At 42.9% G+C, this 15,859-nt stretch overlaps 2 protein-coding genes across 3 annotated transcripts; one reads left to right on the forward strand and one right to left on the reverse strand.

Annotated features, from left to right (window-relative positions):
• Positions 1 to 1,691: 1,691 nt before the first annotated feature.
• Positions 1,692 to 7,914, reverse strand: LOC118403400 (tripartite motif-containing protein 2-like). Of its 2 annotated transcripts, none has more exons than XM_035802110.1 (5): positions 7,271 to 7,914; positions 4,456 to 5,887; positions 3,777 to 3,923; positions 3,320 to 3,398; positions 1,692 to 2,582 (listed from the first exon to the last, which is right to left on the reverse strand). In XM_035802110.1, the coding sequence occupies exons 1-5, from the start codon at positions 7,369 to 7,371 to the stop codon at positions 2,362 to 2,364; spliced, it is 1,980 nt and encodes a 659-aa protein (XP_035658003.1). In that variant the 5' UTR covers positions 7,372 to 7,914; the 3' UTR covers positions 1,692 to 2,361. The 2 variants fall into 2 exon arrangements, with proteins under 2 accessions (XP_035658003.1, XP_035658004.1); XM_035802111.1 differs by having other exon boundaries at positions 4,456 to 5,916.
• Positions 7,915 to 12,881: 4,967 nt separating this feature from the next.
• LOC118403951 (tripartite motif-containing protein 2-like) lies at positions 12,882 to 15,218 on the forward strand. Its single transcript, XM_035802835.1, has 2 exons — positions 12,882 to 13,112; positions 13,299 to 15,218. Exon 2 carries the CDS (start codon positions 13,332 to 13,334, stop codon positions 13,746 to 13,748), a length of 417 nt encoding a protein of 138 aa, XP_035658728.1. The 5' UTR covers positions 12,882 to 13,112; positions 13,299 to 13,331; the 3' UTR covers positions 13,749 to 15,218.
• Positions 15,219 to 15,859: the final 641 nt, after the last annotated feature.

Genomic DNA, 15,859 nt, shown 5'->3' on the forward strand with positions numbered 1-15,859 from the left:
CACCGGAGGAATCTGCTTGGAGATACATATTTAACTCCTCCCGTCGATGTGTTTTCATACGGTTTGGGTGGGATTAGGACAGCACCCAAGAAAGGAATTTCAAATCCACCGATATTAAACCTACATCGGCCAGTACTGCCGAAACCACGAGCAAAACAAAAACAACGAACATGAAGGGGGCTTTTCAAACGTCTAGATATCTGAACAGTTTACCCACCGAACGAGCGATCAAGATTTAATGACATATCTCGCATTCCCTCACGTACTACAGGTATCTGTGATTGGACCCAACGCCTGCCTACAACTATTCAAAAATGGGAGAACAGCGTTTTAAAACAACAAATCCACAGTCCTATAATAAAAGGTACTTGGGAATCTCAATCTCAATCTTTAATGAATGTACAGGCGGTTGAAAGAAACAGTAGTCGTTTAACGTTAATAGTAAGTAGTAGAGTTTTGTGTACCTGGTTTGACGATATGCGCACGAGGGGAGGGCTGGATTATGGGTGCGAACAGAAGATGACTCAGTCTGGGTGTGAGGGAAGAAAAGTGGTCTCACTGGTTGTATCAACGACGCAAGTTCACAACTTGTAACCTCTGAACTTACGAGAGGGTGTCAGTCGGTGAAATTGATCGTTATTGATTGGTAGGGGCGACCGCTCCCACGAAAATCGTGTTCCCCACTTTAGAAAAGAAGATGGTTACATTGCCACATTGTCCATCATTAGTCTTTGAGGAAATGACAACAATTTCTTTGTTACGTCACATTCTTGTTCGTTGGGTCGGCTGATCAGTTGCTTGCTTGGTAGAACACAGCCATTCTTTGTCAAGCGCCAAATCCAACGATTGTAAGATGGGAAATGTCCCCAGCGGCTTTTATTCAAAGTGCAGGTTTTTAGCGCTGCAGTTCAAATCATTTCAATCCGTGCTTACAGAGCAGACCGCTCCATCAACTTGTCCAAACTGGGCTTACATTTAGTTTGTTAACACAAATAGTTGAAGCAAACAAAGCAATTATTTGCAGGATTTTTCTCTCTTTTTTTCAAATGTTTTGGCCCAAGGGTTTCAGAGTGCATCATATTTATTGATATTGGTGTTACATCGTGAAAATGGGGGTTATGTATTGGACATCGTTCGTGTGTGCGTCTGTGTTTGTGTGTGTGCGTGCATGCGCGTGTGTCATTCAACACGATAACTCGAGAGGACAAGGGTACATTGTCTTGATCATTTTGGTATGTGTGTTTAGGTCTTGATGGAATCTGCAGACTCCAAACATACAAAATTACAAATGATATCTTAATTTGCACAATCAACAAGAACAATGCCACCACGACTTAGTGTTAAATGATGGGAATCTTATACTGGTGACAAGTGTAAACTACTTAAGGGTAGTCACCATACATAAAGTTCACAAAAGCGCTACATATTTAATGGCTGTTTGAGGTAGATGAACTGTAGTTTGTGTATGAATGCCAGCAAACCCTAAAGAACATCAACACCAGTTATGAGAATAGTAAATATTTATTGATTAAAGCTTTATCAGTCGTTAGCATTAAGAACTGTTACCCCCTTGCACGGGTCACTCTTCATGAGTTACTTGATACCTTGTATATATACATATATTGCTGTACCTGTCTATGTTTCAGAGTAAAATGGCTAGATATAATGAAATGATTAAACAAACTCTTGTGTACCGTTGATACCAATTTTACTTGATACATGTACAACGAATCATACATCATTGGTATTCACGTTATTATACTAACTGAATTTAGCGGTCCTTCACATGTCTTAATTGCACCAGGTCCTATTAATTAATCAAATGAGAGAAGCGTGAAGAAGAAAGCAATAAAAAAATTCTCGACCTTTATCTATTCAATGTGCTCCTTCGGCTTAGCCAAGCTATCGTTTTATCGTTCGCACAGAGGGGCCCCCAATTTGAGTTGTTACTTTAAAAGTTACCCATAATTATAAAAAGTTTGAACATGACGTCACAGTTGCTATGCCGGTTTAGTCGGAAATAATCAAACCTGAATGTTTGCATGTGTATATAGTGCCATCAACGTCATAATAAGACCGTTCACACTTCCGAGTACGCATGCGCAATACGTGTATTTGTCACATTACCCACAATTCCTGTCACCGCGCGTGCGTACTAGAAAGTGTGAACGAGCTTATCAAGTGGCTGTAATCACAGATACAAAATCCAAATTTACCAGCCAACCCCAAGGCTTAATACCGACAACATAATGACGTGAATGCGAACCCGCTGTACATGTAATAAAACAAGCGCTCTCATTGGTGATCATTGGTCAGACTTGTAATGAAATATGAGCCCTCGGCAGGACTAAACAAGCGTTCTCATTGGTCAGACTTGTAATGAAATATGAGCCCTCGGCAGGACTCAATATCCATGACCGCCAACCTGCCGTCAGGTGTCAAGGTCACTTGACTGGGGTGCCGGAGGCCCTGGTCAGAGGTCAGCAGGTGGCGGGAAAACTTGCCGTGTGAGTCAAACATGGAAACCCGTCCATTCCCGCTGTCTGCTACGATGATGTTCCCATCAGCGTCCACGCATACTCCTGTATGATGAGAGACGTTGTCATGGTAAGATCTACGTTTACAAACCCTCTCTAACAGTACGAGTGTGCCTTGGTCGGAAGTCCTCCTAGGAGACAGATACTCCGAAAAACAAAGCTGCATCTGCTGAAGCCGTCTCACACGTGTCATACAGTTCTGTCCCTGTGAGACTTAGTGCTCCAGAAGACGAGAGGGTGGAGAAGGAATTGCACACCACTCCTTCACCATAAAAAGTCATGTGCAGGTCAGGCAAAACAGGTAATGCCTGTCTGCCTGCTCATCTGTCGAACCGACAGGAGAACCACACACACACAAAAAAAAAACAGTACGAGTGGATAGATATTAAACACAATCGCCATCAGTGTATCCATCCAGAATAAATTCTATTACAGTATGCAACTTACGAGAGAAAACCATTAGAAAAGGGAAGACACTGATTAAAAGATAAGTATTTTCAGAAGAGAACCAGATAGAAACAACATAAGAGCATGTCATTTCTCAAAAACAATGCCCATTGTCTTTTCTTGAATGGGTAACACTATACATACCACGCAGTAATGAAATTATATCCTTTCCTGTTTTAGTTCCTGAATATTCAAACTGACAACTTCGGATGTATGCACTGGGCAGAAACTTTAGAATGTGAGCAACTTCCTCTTGTATGCCTGTCAAATGTAAAAGCCATGTCTATACCCTATTACGTTACATTCTTTACAAGACCATAACATTACGACCTCACCTTTAGGGTTCTTTAGTTGTCCATCCTTGCTGCCCTTCTTAGCAACCTTTAGCCGAAACGTTCCCATCATTGCGAACACCTGGAATTACAACAATGTTAGAAATATGTTTCATAAAACAGAGCTTAGAAATCGTGTGATTGTGAACGGCATAACTCGAGATACTGTGGGTGGATCATAACTAAAATGGCGTTTGGTATGTTGGTAGGTGTCGAACAAGTTGGATTATGAAACACCTTTTGGTGTCTTATGGTAGTGCAGCAGAACTTCCGTTTTCCACGGTGCAGTTTTTAGGGTGGCTATGACTGGACCTACAAGGTCGACTATTTCTGTCACAAAGCTGTCCTAATAATGTTCTCAATTCATTATCATAATCATACTTTCCTCCAGGCTATGACAGAGCGCTTTCGTAGTTTTTAAGACAGTCACAGAACCGTATAGCAATGTTCTTGTATGTACCTTGATGCAATGACAGTCATGGTCAGGCACGTAGATATTCCACGCGGAGTCCACGGCTACAGATATCGGGTAGGTCAGCTCATGGTCGCCTCGTCCGCTGCTGCCGAACTGACGGATCAGCAGGCCGTCAGGCTGGTAGATGAACACCTACAGAATACAGGCAAAATGAACACCTAGAGATGAACACCTAGAGATAAATACTTACAGATACAGGCAAGATGAACACCTAGAGATGAACACCAACATACAGGCAAATGGAACCCCTAGAGATGAATACTAACAGATACAGGCAAGATAAACACCTACAGATATATGATATGAACATTTACATATCATGGCAAGATGACGCCCGAGATGAACATCTACAGATACAGACAATATGAACACCTAGAAATGAACACTAACAGATACAGGCAAGATGAACATCTACAGATACAGACAGGATAAACATCTTAAGATGAACGCTTAAAGATGCTGGTAAGATGAACACCTAAAGATACAGGTAAGATGAACATTTGAAGATGAACACCTACAGATAGAGGAAACAGGAGAGCGAGTATGGGAGCCGCGGTATAAAACAAGTACTATGTAAAGTATCCTGTGCGGCTAACCATATTATGCAATGCGTAAGTTTAAACGAAAAGACAGACATGTTGAAAAGTATCACTATCGAACCTACCTTACACTTCTGTGTGTCCGTGACCAGTACCTGACCTCCCACCGGGTGTATAGCGACACCCAGCGGGTAGGACAGCTGCCCCTTCCCGAAGGTCTGCACGCACGTCCCGAGCTTGTCGAGCACGTCTACGGTCTCCTGCTGCGGCCTGGTGCAGAACAGGTGTCCCGTGTTGTCCGCCGCCAGATGGAAGTAGTGCGGCTGGAAGGACTTCCCTACAAACTGGCCCGCGCTGTCGTACTCTTTGATCTCCCCCTCTTCTATATCGCTACATCCGTCCATGACGAAGATGCGACCCTCCGACGTGACTGTCATTCCTCTGGGTTCCGTTAGTTGGCCCTCTCCCGACCCCGCGTGTCCGAAGAACACTAGGCCCGGTACTGGTTGGTTCGGGTTGATACCTCTCATGAGCGGTGGTGGAGTTGCATTTGCAGGCGTGAGGCTATTCTGCCGCTCATTTTTGGAGCCCCTTTCCTTCAGGTGACCTAGAAGGGTCTTTCCTGTGGGAGTGATGGCGGGTTGGAAGTCCATTCCCAGTGAGATGTAGTCGGTGCTCAACTCCTTTATTGCTATGGCAACCTCTAACTTCTTACAAATGGCGTCCTCCATGCCGATGACCTCTGGTTCGGTGAAGGTCAGCCTCTTCTCTACCCAGTCACGAGTGGTCGACACTTCCTCGAGCGTGCTCTGTGCCGAGTCTTTCTGCTCTATCAAACGCATCTGTTTCGTCATGAAATGACTCTCGAGCTCCTGAAGCAAAACCGCTGCCGTCTTGTTGATATCGTCGATCAACTGTTGCTGGTAGGACCGTATGGTGCTCTCTACTGCCGTCTTCTCAGCTTCCAGCTTCTTTTCGTTGTCAGAGATGCCACTCACGACGTCTTCGTGGGTCTTGATCCTCTCTTTGCACGTCTTGAGACTTGCGCCGATCCTGTCGCGGCTGCCACCTGCCGCTTGAGCCGCGCTGCAGATAGAATGCCCCTGGTGAATGTCGAGAATGCACTCGCTACAAATGGCCACCTTACACTGCTGGCAGTAGAAGCGCCGGACTTCCTTCTTGTGTGTCCCACATTTGTCGAACGCGCGCGGCTTTTCAGCTATCGGTGGAGGCTTCTTAACAACCACCAGCTTCTCACAGAAGCTGGCGATCTCAAAATTCTTCTTGAATCCCTCGACGCCATCTTTAGGAAGTATGACCTGTTCGCGACATGTTGGGCACCGGAAGATTCTTTTGTCGGCGCTGATTTTAGAGATACAGTTCTGACAGAAGGTGTGCTGACAGGGCAAGACTCTTGGTTCGGTGAACGTCTCCAGACAGACTCCACAGGACAAGAGTTCCTCGCGGATTTTCTGTAAGTTGGTGGTGTCCATGGCGGCGCCTTGGCCAGGTGTGTTCGTAGGACAGGCCGTGGTGCAGGTGAGGAAGTGACGTACTCTGTGGGGGAAGTCGGAGATCAAGTGAACCTGAACGGTTTGTAATTGAACAACAACAAGAAGAAAGTTAAGTGTTTTCCGTGGCAAGTGGCAGGTAGAGCGTTTGAGTGTTTTTCACGTGCACACAACAAACGCTGTCTCGAAGCGGAGTTTTAAGCTATCATCAGTAAATTATGTAGTGTGTATTCAGTAAAATCCCTTCAAAATGCAGATAGCTCGTTGACCTTAAGCATTCTTAAGACAAAATGTCTTACAACAGCAGTATATACCGCGACTTAATAGAAACTTGAACGACGTCTTAAAGCATTTAGAACCTTATTAAGTGTTATAAGCTGTATTCAGGAATGTAGGTTATCATTTGTAGCACTTGCTCACTACTGAATGCTGCTGCCCTAGTTTTAATTTCTCGCCCTTTCAGCGAGGTTCTCTGTGCTATTTATAGCGTTTAAACCACCATGGGTCTTATTACAAGATGGTGGTTGTATATCACAAATGTAAACACTCCATTCACTGGCTACGCCGTTTCTGACTCAAAATTGGCGTGGACTGAAAAAGACTTCAAACGACTAGACTTGAACAATGGCCATCAGAAACAGTAATGCGTACAGTCAAAGTGCCACGACGAAAACGTATAATCTATAGGAGACGTCGAGGATCATGTTGTGAACAGGTCCGCATGAATGCTGTGCATTTGGATCTCAAATATGTGTTGCTTTACGAAGAATACGTAATGCTTTTTGTTGTTGTACAAACTGAGAAGGTGCATATGAACACTTAGTCTCCACCTTTTCTTGACACGTGACATCCACTGTCACGCACTGTTTACTTCCTTTAAGTCTCTGAGTCATTTTTTTCTGGGAACGTTTCCTTGTTGTGGCGGAAGGAAGGGCAAAGCATGAAGGAATTTGGGGGCGCTGTAAACAAACTGTAAAAAGACACTTCTGCTACTCGATGTTAATGTGATATCCCCCTCCCATGATTTAATGTTAAAACTTGAGCTGACTAGTTACCTATAGTTCTGTATCGGCATTGTTACGGTTACATTGTCGTACACTGATATCAACTATAAAGCGACAGCGAAAAAGATTTGTGTCTGCGTCCCTAGGAAGATACAACATTGATTCATGATTGAAGAAAAAAAGTTAACTTGGTCATATCACCGTTTTATCCACTGTTACAATTTACAACATTCACCTAAGTATGTGTACACAACCCACTCGACAAGCTTAAGGTTAACTTGGGTCAACATTCAAAGCGACAAACACACAGTGCAAACGCTGCTTAAAACTCGCCTGTTCGTTTTTAACAGTCTACAAGTCCATAAGACCATATTTTAAAGCGTTAATCGTAAACGAGCGTCAACATAAAGTCTTGTAAAGCTCACCTTGTGATTGGAACAATGAACCACTTGTTGGAGTTGAGACTTTCTGTATCAATATCCCAAGGGGCCACGCTTCCCGTTGTAATCGGGGTCATAGGTAACATTCCTTTTTATGGTGCATGGACGAGCTAAAGAAATCTTCCGTTTAGGGGTGTGCGTAACTTATCCCTGGTTTGTTCTGTGTAAGACTGACGGGCCGGCCACATTCGTCGTTAAAGACGGTTCCACGAAGGTAAACTGAGGGCATAGTAATGCTCAGTAAGGGCAGTTGTGGACTTGCCCTACGTTAAATCCAGCTGTGTTGTGACGGATGTTGTTGGCGGACATAGTATTGCTGAAAATGCTAAGTCGAAAACCTGTTCGACGAATATGACGGCGCCTGTCGTACACCTACGGTAGCAGTGATGCAGTTGATACTTATACCGTTAGGTGACGCTTTAGTCGGCTTCCCTTTGACGCTTGAGTACATATTATCTCTATGTACATGTAACAAGATGCAACAAATCGACGCTGTTAATGTGTTTTATGGAGGTATTGTGGATACGTGCTGTGGCTGTTGGTTCCAATTGCTTTGACGCTTGTGTTTTTCTTAACTCATTGTCAGCTACATATCTATGTGCGTGTCTTTTTCTTTGGTTGTATATAACTTTGTTGCAACTTTCATCATAGTAATGACGACTTTAACATCTGTTATCGGGGTAAACTCCTAACTGAACATCAATATGTTGATATAAAGAACACCCTCAGAAGATTTGGTGATAATTTTTTTTAAATTTTGGAATCGGAAGTCAACTCATAATGACAATCAACTTTGAAATGTAGTGAATGATATACAACCATCTGTCTTGATAAACAAATACAGCACCATTTGATAATGATGATAGTAATGATAATATGGATAGGAAAACAAAGCATAGCTGTAGTATTGGAGACTATACATATATATCAAATTAATACAAATGTACAGAAGTTAGTTTTATATGATAAATTACAGTTATAGTAGAAATAAATAATTATGTGTACATGATCACATGTTTTGCTATTATTGCGTCACACGTGATAAGTCATTCTCTATTCTGTATACAATGTAACATAAATATTTATAGTACATCAGTGTATAAAGTAACAAAGTGCTCAAGGTACGTAAAATATGATGTATCAAGCCAGAGTTGGCTCCCCTCATGCTTCATTCTCAGTCATAACTATGAAATAAACATCAAGGTAAATCATTCTTGCTCGGGAACATAGAATGTTGTGAAGCATTTGTCATTGATTCAGTCATCCAGAAAGCAATACGGTGTCAGTTCCCGCCAAATTGTGCATTCCCTCCCTCCCCCATCCACAGCTACACCCAAGGCATGTTGAAGCTGTCGATGAGGTTGCCACGAGTCCCAATCTTCTTTTGTCCGCTCAAATCCTCCATGAATTTGTCCAGAATGGACGGTAGAGACTTGAATCCCTTCCTCCGGCGACGCTTCAGCTGTTTTGTAGACGTTCTGGTGGGTTGTTTTGCCTGAGGGTTCGCCGGTTCCCCGTTAATTATGGTTAACCGCGGTGTTTTTTCTCTACCGCTCACGGGGCCAGACTGGGCAACGTGCTCGTCTAACGGGTTTTGTTTCGGCAGGATCTCGTCGATAACAACAAACGAGTCCATCTCAGAAATTAAGTACTCACATTCGCCGTTATCAGGAACGTCAGAAGTAGTCAAATGCATGTTTTCAGCGGTTTCAGACTGGGTGGTAATGCATGGAATGTCCGCATGAAGCTTTCCACTGTTGTCCTCCAGCAGGTCGACCACACGAACGCAGAGGCTTGCCGTATAGAAATCTTCGGGTAGCCCGTTCACACCGTCCGGGGGAAGGCCTGTAACCCTTCCGCAAACCGGACAAATGATAATGGATTCCCTTAGCATGATACCTCTGAGACAAGGTTCACAGAACGTGTGCCCGCAAGCTAGCATCCTTGGAATATGGGCCAGGATGTGGAAGAAGCCCATGTGTATTCTGCAAACAAGATACTCGTCAATAAAGTGTCGTATCAAACTGCCAGGCCCTGCCGATTCTAGCATAGTCTTAGTGATGTCGCCGTCTATTATGTGTGGACACGGTAGCTCTGTGTCTATCTTCTCTGTTTTTTGTGAAGATAGCAGGTCTGTGTCCGTCTTTTCCGTTGCTATAGATGTCACGGCCGTTCCTACCACAGTCGACAAAGTAAGTGTAGCAGTTGACATACTTGTTCGTGCTATTGGAGTCGCTGTTTTGGTTGCGTTCGTCCCTTCCACTGAATGCGAGCTTGCTGTTCTTGATGCAGTAGGTCTAAGCTCATTGACTGTTTCTTTTGCTGTAGATTTTTCGTCATATGTTACAGTCCCAGGCCTTTGTTCTGCACACGTTATTGTCCTGGATAAAGCCTCAACATAACTGGCCATTGTTGTTGTAGTCGTTGCCTCTGCTATCGCCGTGGTGTCTGGCGCGCATTTTGTTGTGAACATTGATACTTTTTCCAGAAGAGTCCCTGCGACCACACTGTCTAATTCCAGCTTGGACGGTAGAATGTTTTTGATCCTGTGGAACGAGTCTACATCTTGTTGGCTTGTGTTGGATGATGAGTCGGGGGACGATTTCAGCACACCGGACGTCGACAGCGTACTCGACTTCCTACTGACACAGCCTATCATTCTTGCACCGACTCTAAATCTCACAAACACAGTAATCTTTTAAAGATATCTTCAACAGTAAGCTGTGCCGGCCTTTCTTCAAGGTTGTTACAGCATTGTGGGACCGGCAGAAGACCGACAGGTCACGAAAGTAGTCCTTACAGTCTGCTCGTGTTTAGCCTCGTGAAGTGAGGTGTGCTACATACAGGCCATTCAAATGTAATCACGTGTGTTCATGGAAAGGTGTTCCCCTGTCAATCAGTAGAAAAGTTGATCTGTCGACGAGGCTGGTAGTTGTGCAATGACATTTTCGGTAGCCCAGTGTTATTTCAATGATATTTTTAAGGATTAATCGACGTCCGCAGGTCAAAGAGTCCTGTTAAATGTGACAGATTAAAAATACGCTCGACTGTCCGGCGATTTGGGGATTCAGCAACTATCTGGCGATGAGCACATACGACCGAAGATCGTTGACTATGTACCAGGGGCTTCAGCTGGAATCTGCATAGAAGGATATCATTTTACAAAATATGCGAGTGATACCAAGTAAACGTCTTACTGTTTCTTTCTTCTAAAATATCATAATGCAATAAGATAGACTACGTCTGTCTTCGTTACAATTGCCTGATCTCCTCACCTATTGTGCAAATCCGGTGGTATCACACTTGATGTCTACTACTTGATGTCATCGTGAACTTCCCAACATGGTGACAAGAAACGAAGCATTGTGTTCGGAAAGCCAAGTAGATGAGATCACTACCGGATGGCGCCCCGGGCAGGTATATCTGGGCGGATGCCAAGTCTTTGGAGTCTATAATAAACCCCGAGCACCTTTCCCAGGTGACTTATTAGTTACGGGTGACATTAACGTTTCACCTGAAGGTCAGCTGATGCAACATGTCCACGAAAAATGGCACTATAAAGGTGCGTCCTTCTTCGTCTGCTGTGACATTTCGTTATTCTATACCCTACTTGATACAAACCGCAAAGGAGCGCCAGGAAAAACAAATAAGAGAAACAAAAACAAACAACAACTGTGATTCACGAGGTAGATATCATCTAAACAATCAAAAGATTTTACATGTGAAATTCTCAAAATCATATTTCATATCGTCTACTGACGTTTTGAAACCCTGGTAATGACATAATCAATACAAAACTTAGTCAAGTAGTCGGGATGCGTTTTGCAATTGGTCAGTCACTATTTAAAACGTCTGGCCGTTACCAGAACGTATGTCACTGACCAAGGTGTATGTCACATGAGCAGACTGTGACACCTGGCAAGTGTAAGTTTGAAATGAATAATCTCCGTTCAAATCCTGACATAGTATAGGCGCCAGTTCTTTCACTTGGTTGGAGGGGCATAAAGCACACAGTGCCAAGCTTTCCTTCAAATGATGTTCGTGTATTATTAATCATAGTCGTGGATGGGAAACATACATGGGCTTTTGTAGTTTCTCAAGTGGAAGATTTAAAAAATCTTTTAATATTTTCCTCCTTGAAGGATTGCCTTGCGTTCAGGAGTCTTAGACGTTTTGAACAAGACAAAGATCCTGTTATACGTTTTGAAGTCAAATACATTCGCAACATGGTCAAAAATGTAAAATACAATGGGTTACAAAAGTGTGTCTATTTCAGGACAAGGTTGTGACGTATCGAAGTATTTATCACATGCACCCAACCATGAGTAGTATGTCTGCATGTGTCCTTGTCCTGATAAGTGTAACAACTGCCCACGCGCGTACGTGACGACTTGCATGGAGAGTGGTCGTCTGGTGTGTGTGTGTGTGGGGGGGGGGGGGGTAGTCGTCCTCGACTTGGGGTCGCACACGTATGACGATCTCATTCTGTGAAAACTGTTACTGTGCAAAGTTAAAAATGCACACTGAGTGGCATGATGCTAAATAAAGAATCGATCAACTCAGATCGTGCAGATGGAAGAGAAGCACAAAGTTGACAGTATCTTCTAAGACACTTGGACAAAGCTGGATCCTGTCCCAGAATCTATGTCATGGCCGTGATGTCCCTACCCTGCCAGAGATGCTCCGCCCTAGAACTGCTCCGGGCTGGAAAAGACACAGGTAGTGGCATGCTAGAACCCTTAAGGCCTTATGCACCACTTTTAGGGACAACATAGCACATGTAAGCCGCGTGTGTCACTTGAAAATGTTTTATACTTGTTGATCGTCCATCTTTGATCATTTTGCCCTCTACATCTCTTGCTCACTTTTCTTTGCCATGTTCTGCAGCAAAAAAAGTCCAAAGGGTTGTGAAACTATGCAAATGTGGGGCAACTATCGACACATGTGAACATTGAAAAGTCGGCGCTAAAATCATAGCAGGGTGGTTTCAAATTGCTATGTTGAAAATATTGTACTTTGAAACCACCGACCTTCGACCCAGTGTCCCTAATTAATAACCTGATTTTAAAATGAAAGTATATGTATATAGGTTACCCCGCGGGGAAAGGTGAATTAGAGTTACAGGTACCGGCTAATTTCACATCAATTTTCGCCGCTTTATCCATTGTATCTAAATTGTACACCCTATGGTATTGAGGAGGCCTCGAGGACTAATGGGGCAAAAACGATCGATACCTGTGACTTTTAAAACGCACATGACGAGATTCCGAATACCTAGTCATTGCTGAAATAGTCAGATAGACATGCATGGATATCTAGTCCAGTACATGGCTGTAGGCTAAATCGGTCCAGATGAGTATAAGCATTCTGTCTGGGCTGTCTTCGTGCATCAGCGTCGATGTCTTTTCAAACTGTTTATCATTTAAGATTCAAGAAAGAAGGGGCACTGTGGTATGAATTTTAAGACCTTTCATAGTGTCTTAGACTTAATTCTTTAAATGTAAATAAAGATTGGGATACTGCAAGACCTTTCGAATTCAGGGGTCTAGAACTAGATAAAGTTAGTGTCAAACTAATCACCTGTCATCACACAGGTCCCCCCACCCTGACAACTCAGAAGTCACGTGGTGTCACTTACGTCATGATTGACATCATCACCGGCCTTGTTTGCCCGGAGGCACAACTGTCCTTACTGAGTGTTGTCCATCTGAGATAAAAACAACACATGCCTCACACGTGAGACATCAGTGTTTGTGTGGGAGCCCATGCGATAGGACCTACTGTACTACTCCAACATATATACCTTCTTCAAAACATTTCCAACAAGGTATGCCATCGTTCCTTTTGTTTTTCTTTCCTTTTAGTTTAATGTGAGTTCTTTGATTTACTTTTTGTTGAGAAGTTTGTGGGATACAGTTGCGATATACATGTATTATATGATTGACCGTAACGCGTTTTGTGGACAATGTTTATTTGCATACAAGCACCATAACATTCCGTTTCCCGTTTTCAGAGCGAACATCTACTGAGTACATAGGGCATCAACATGAGGGAGGACATCTACAAAGACTTGGAGTGCGACTACCTAGCGCAGGTAGAAGACGTGCTAGAACACTCGTCGCCAAAAAGGCAGCAGGGAAAACAACTCCAGGCGATTATGACGACGTTTGAGCGAGAGAACCTGACTTGCTGTGTCCACCTCGGCGTCTTTGAGAAAAATCCGCGCCTGTTGCCATGCCTGCACCACCTGTGTGACGACTGCCTCACGGCGCTCATGAGGAACAGTATAACATTCCGCTGCCCGCTGTGCATGAAGAAGTACATGGTGCCGTGGAAGGGGGTCGAGGCGTTCAACCAGGATCCGAGGCTTATGTCGCTGAGGAACAAACTGAAACAGGCGATGAACAGAAACAGGACGACGCTTCGGCAGCTGTTAAACAGCGCACTCCTACCGTGGGTCTGAGTGAAAAACACGTTATGTAACCAGGCTGATCATTGCTTCAGGGAGCTTCTTAGGTGCGTGTGGGAGCATTGCAGCCGCTTGGACAATTATCCTGCCTCGGTGATTTTGTCTGCATGGGAACCTGTAGAAATAGTCATCCCCACGGTTAAAACTAATTTCAGGGCAGATGATTGGGCCAATTTCTGCGTTTCTATCTACCGATTTTTAAACTGTTGCTCGCTTTCTTGAAGGTACCATCATAAAAAAACAACAATGGAAACAATGAAAAGTCAATCGACAAAGATCACTATGATAGCCCCACCGATTCACTTGCTTTAGAGTCAGACTGTTACCCATGCATGCAAAGTGTTGGACGATGCACATGGTTGTTGTTGCTGAGACTGAATATGAATTCGTCCACAACCTGTGCGTTCAAACAAATGTGAGTTCAACTCATCAAAGAACATTTTGGAACTTGGTATGATTTCATAGGTGCTTTGGGGGAAGCCTCCTGGATTCTTCCGCAAGAAATTGTAACAAATGCCTAAAAGAAGTACACCATAGACGATAATTGTGTATTTTCCCTTCCATTGTGAGCTATGGAAATTGACGTCCACTTGTGTAAAGCTTACGTCAGTATATCTGTTTCTGTAAATAGTATAAGAGTTTATATCATATTATATGTACATTTAAAAGATTTTGCTTAGCATATGTATATAAAAAATGTATTTATGAATAAGCAGTATATGCGCCTCGAAGAGGACGTGCAATAAGTTTTCAAGAACAGCATCGTATTTTTTAAGTTGTAGATAGAGCATGCTAGCGCAAAACGCATACAGGAGACAATATAGACACTAAAATTTATATTTATGAAAGTTTTAGCCCATCTTGTCGGCTATCTTTCACAAATAAAGAAGAGTACATTTTTGTATATCAAAGACACTTGGTTCTTCGGTGTTTTCCTTCGCCAAAACGTAAACAACCACGTAAAAAAACCCAGCTGTATATAGCTCTGGGCATTGTAGTATCTGTCAAAATGGTATGTTGTCGACCTTGCCTCTTCGAATCTTCACGTAACATGATACACGAGTCATACTAATAACATTATTGTGAACATAAAGATTGATTGTTCTTAAAAAAGGGACACGGCAATCTTACGGAAAACAAGTTACAACTGCGTAACGAAGATAAAGTGTTAAATTGTCCGTTAATTAACTATTGAAGTATTTCAAGGATAAGTGTGGCGTAAGCCGGTGGCGTAATGACCTTGGAAAAGGGTACAATGGATCTGGATTTGATCATGCCCTAAGCGCTTATTATCTTCATCTATCGAATTACATGTGGGATTAAGAGGTTGTAATACATAAATAATAGATATATATATATAGAAAATGTAACTTTGAAGTGTAGGATCATTGGGCGAAGTATAGACATATTGTGACTATCCACTTGGTTGCGTAATTGTGCGTGTAGCCATTTAACTAAAGAATAGAAACAAAAAAACTGAACAAAACGTTAAATTCAGATCTTGACTTCAAGCAAGGAAAAACATTCAAGTCATTCTGGAAAAGTTAAATTGTTATTTCCAACACGAAAATTGGACTTACACAAATTTTTGACTGAACAGCTCCGGTCTTTGTCAAGTCGAATTCGGGTAAGTCTAGTTTTCGTGTTGGAAAGTACAGTTTAACTTTTCCAGAATGACTTCTACCAACTAGATGAACTTTGAAGTTAACATTTAATTCAATTGGTTTGAGGAGTTAGAAACCCTACTCGAAAAAGGAGAAATCATATATCCAAAAATCAAACGTATACGTAAGAGCAAAAGTAAAAAAATCTGCCAAAGGGTACTGTGAATGAATTGAGTTGAGTTAATAGTTTATTACAACTTGAGAAATTTCCGCGACAGGTGTAGTTTTTGTTACAGGAAATGGTCTTAAGAACTTCCAATTATATCACCTAACATACGTCAGCACGGCTCACTCATGCCCGCCAGATTTAGAAGTTACCGTAAATACGCAGCCAACAGTGGAAACACCGGATAGGAGAAATCCCAAGGGAAACTAGAGTTCGGCGACCTCATACCTCCATGAAAATTTAGAGCTTTCGTAAATTTCATGCAATTGACTAGC

The sequence above is a fragment of the Branchiostoma floridae genome, chromosome 16 (genome assembly GCF_000003815.2).
Source record: "Branchiostoma floridae strain S238N-H82 chromosome 16, Bfl_VNyyK, whole genome shotgun sequence".
In the NCBI taxonomy this organism is placed as follows: domain Eukaryota; kingdom Metazoa; phylum Chordata; class Leptocardii; order Amphioxiformes; family Branchiostomatidae; genus Branchiostoma; species Branchiostoma floridae.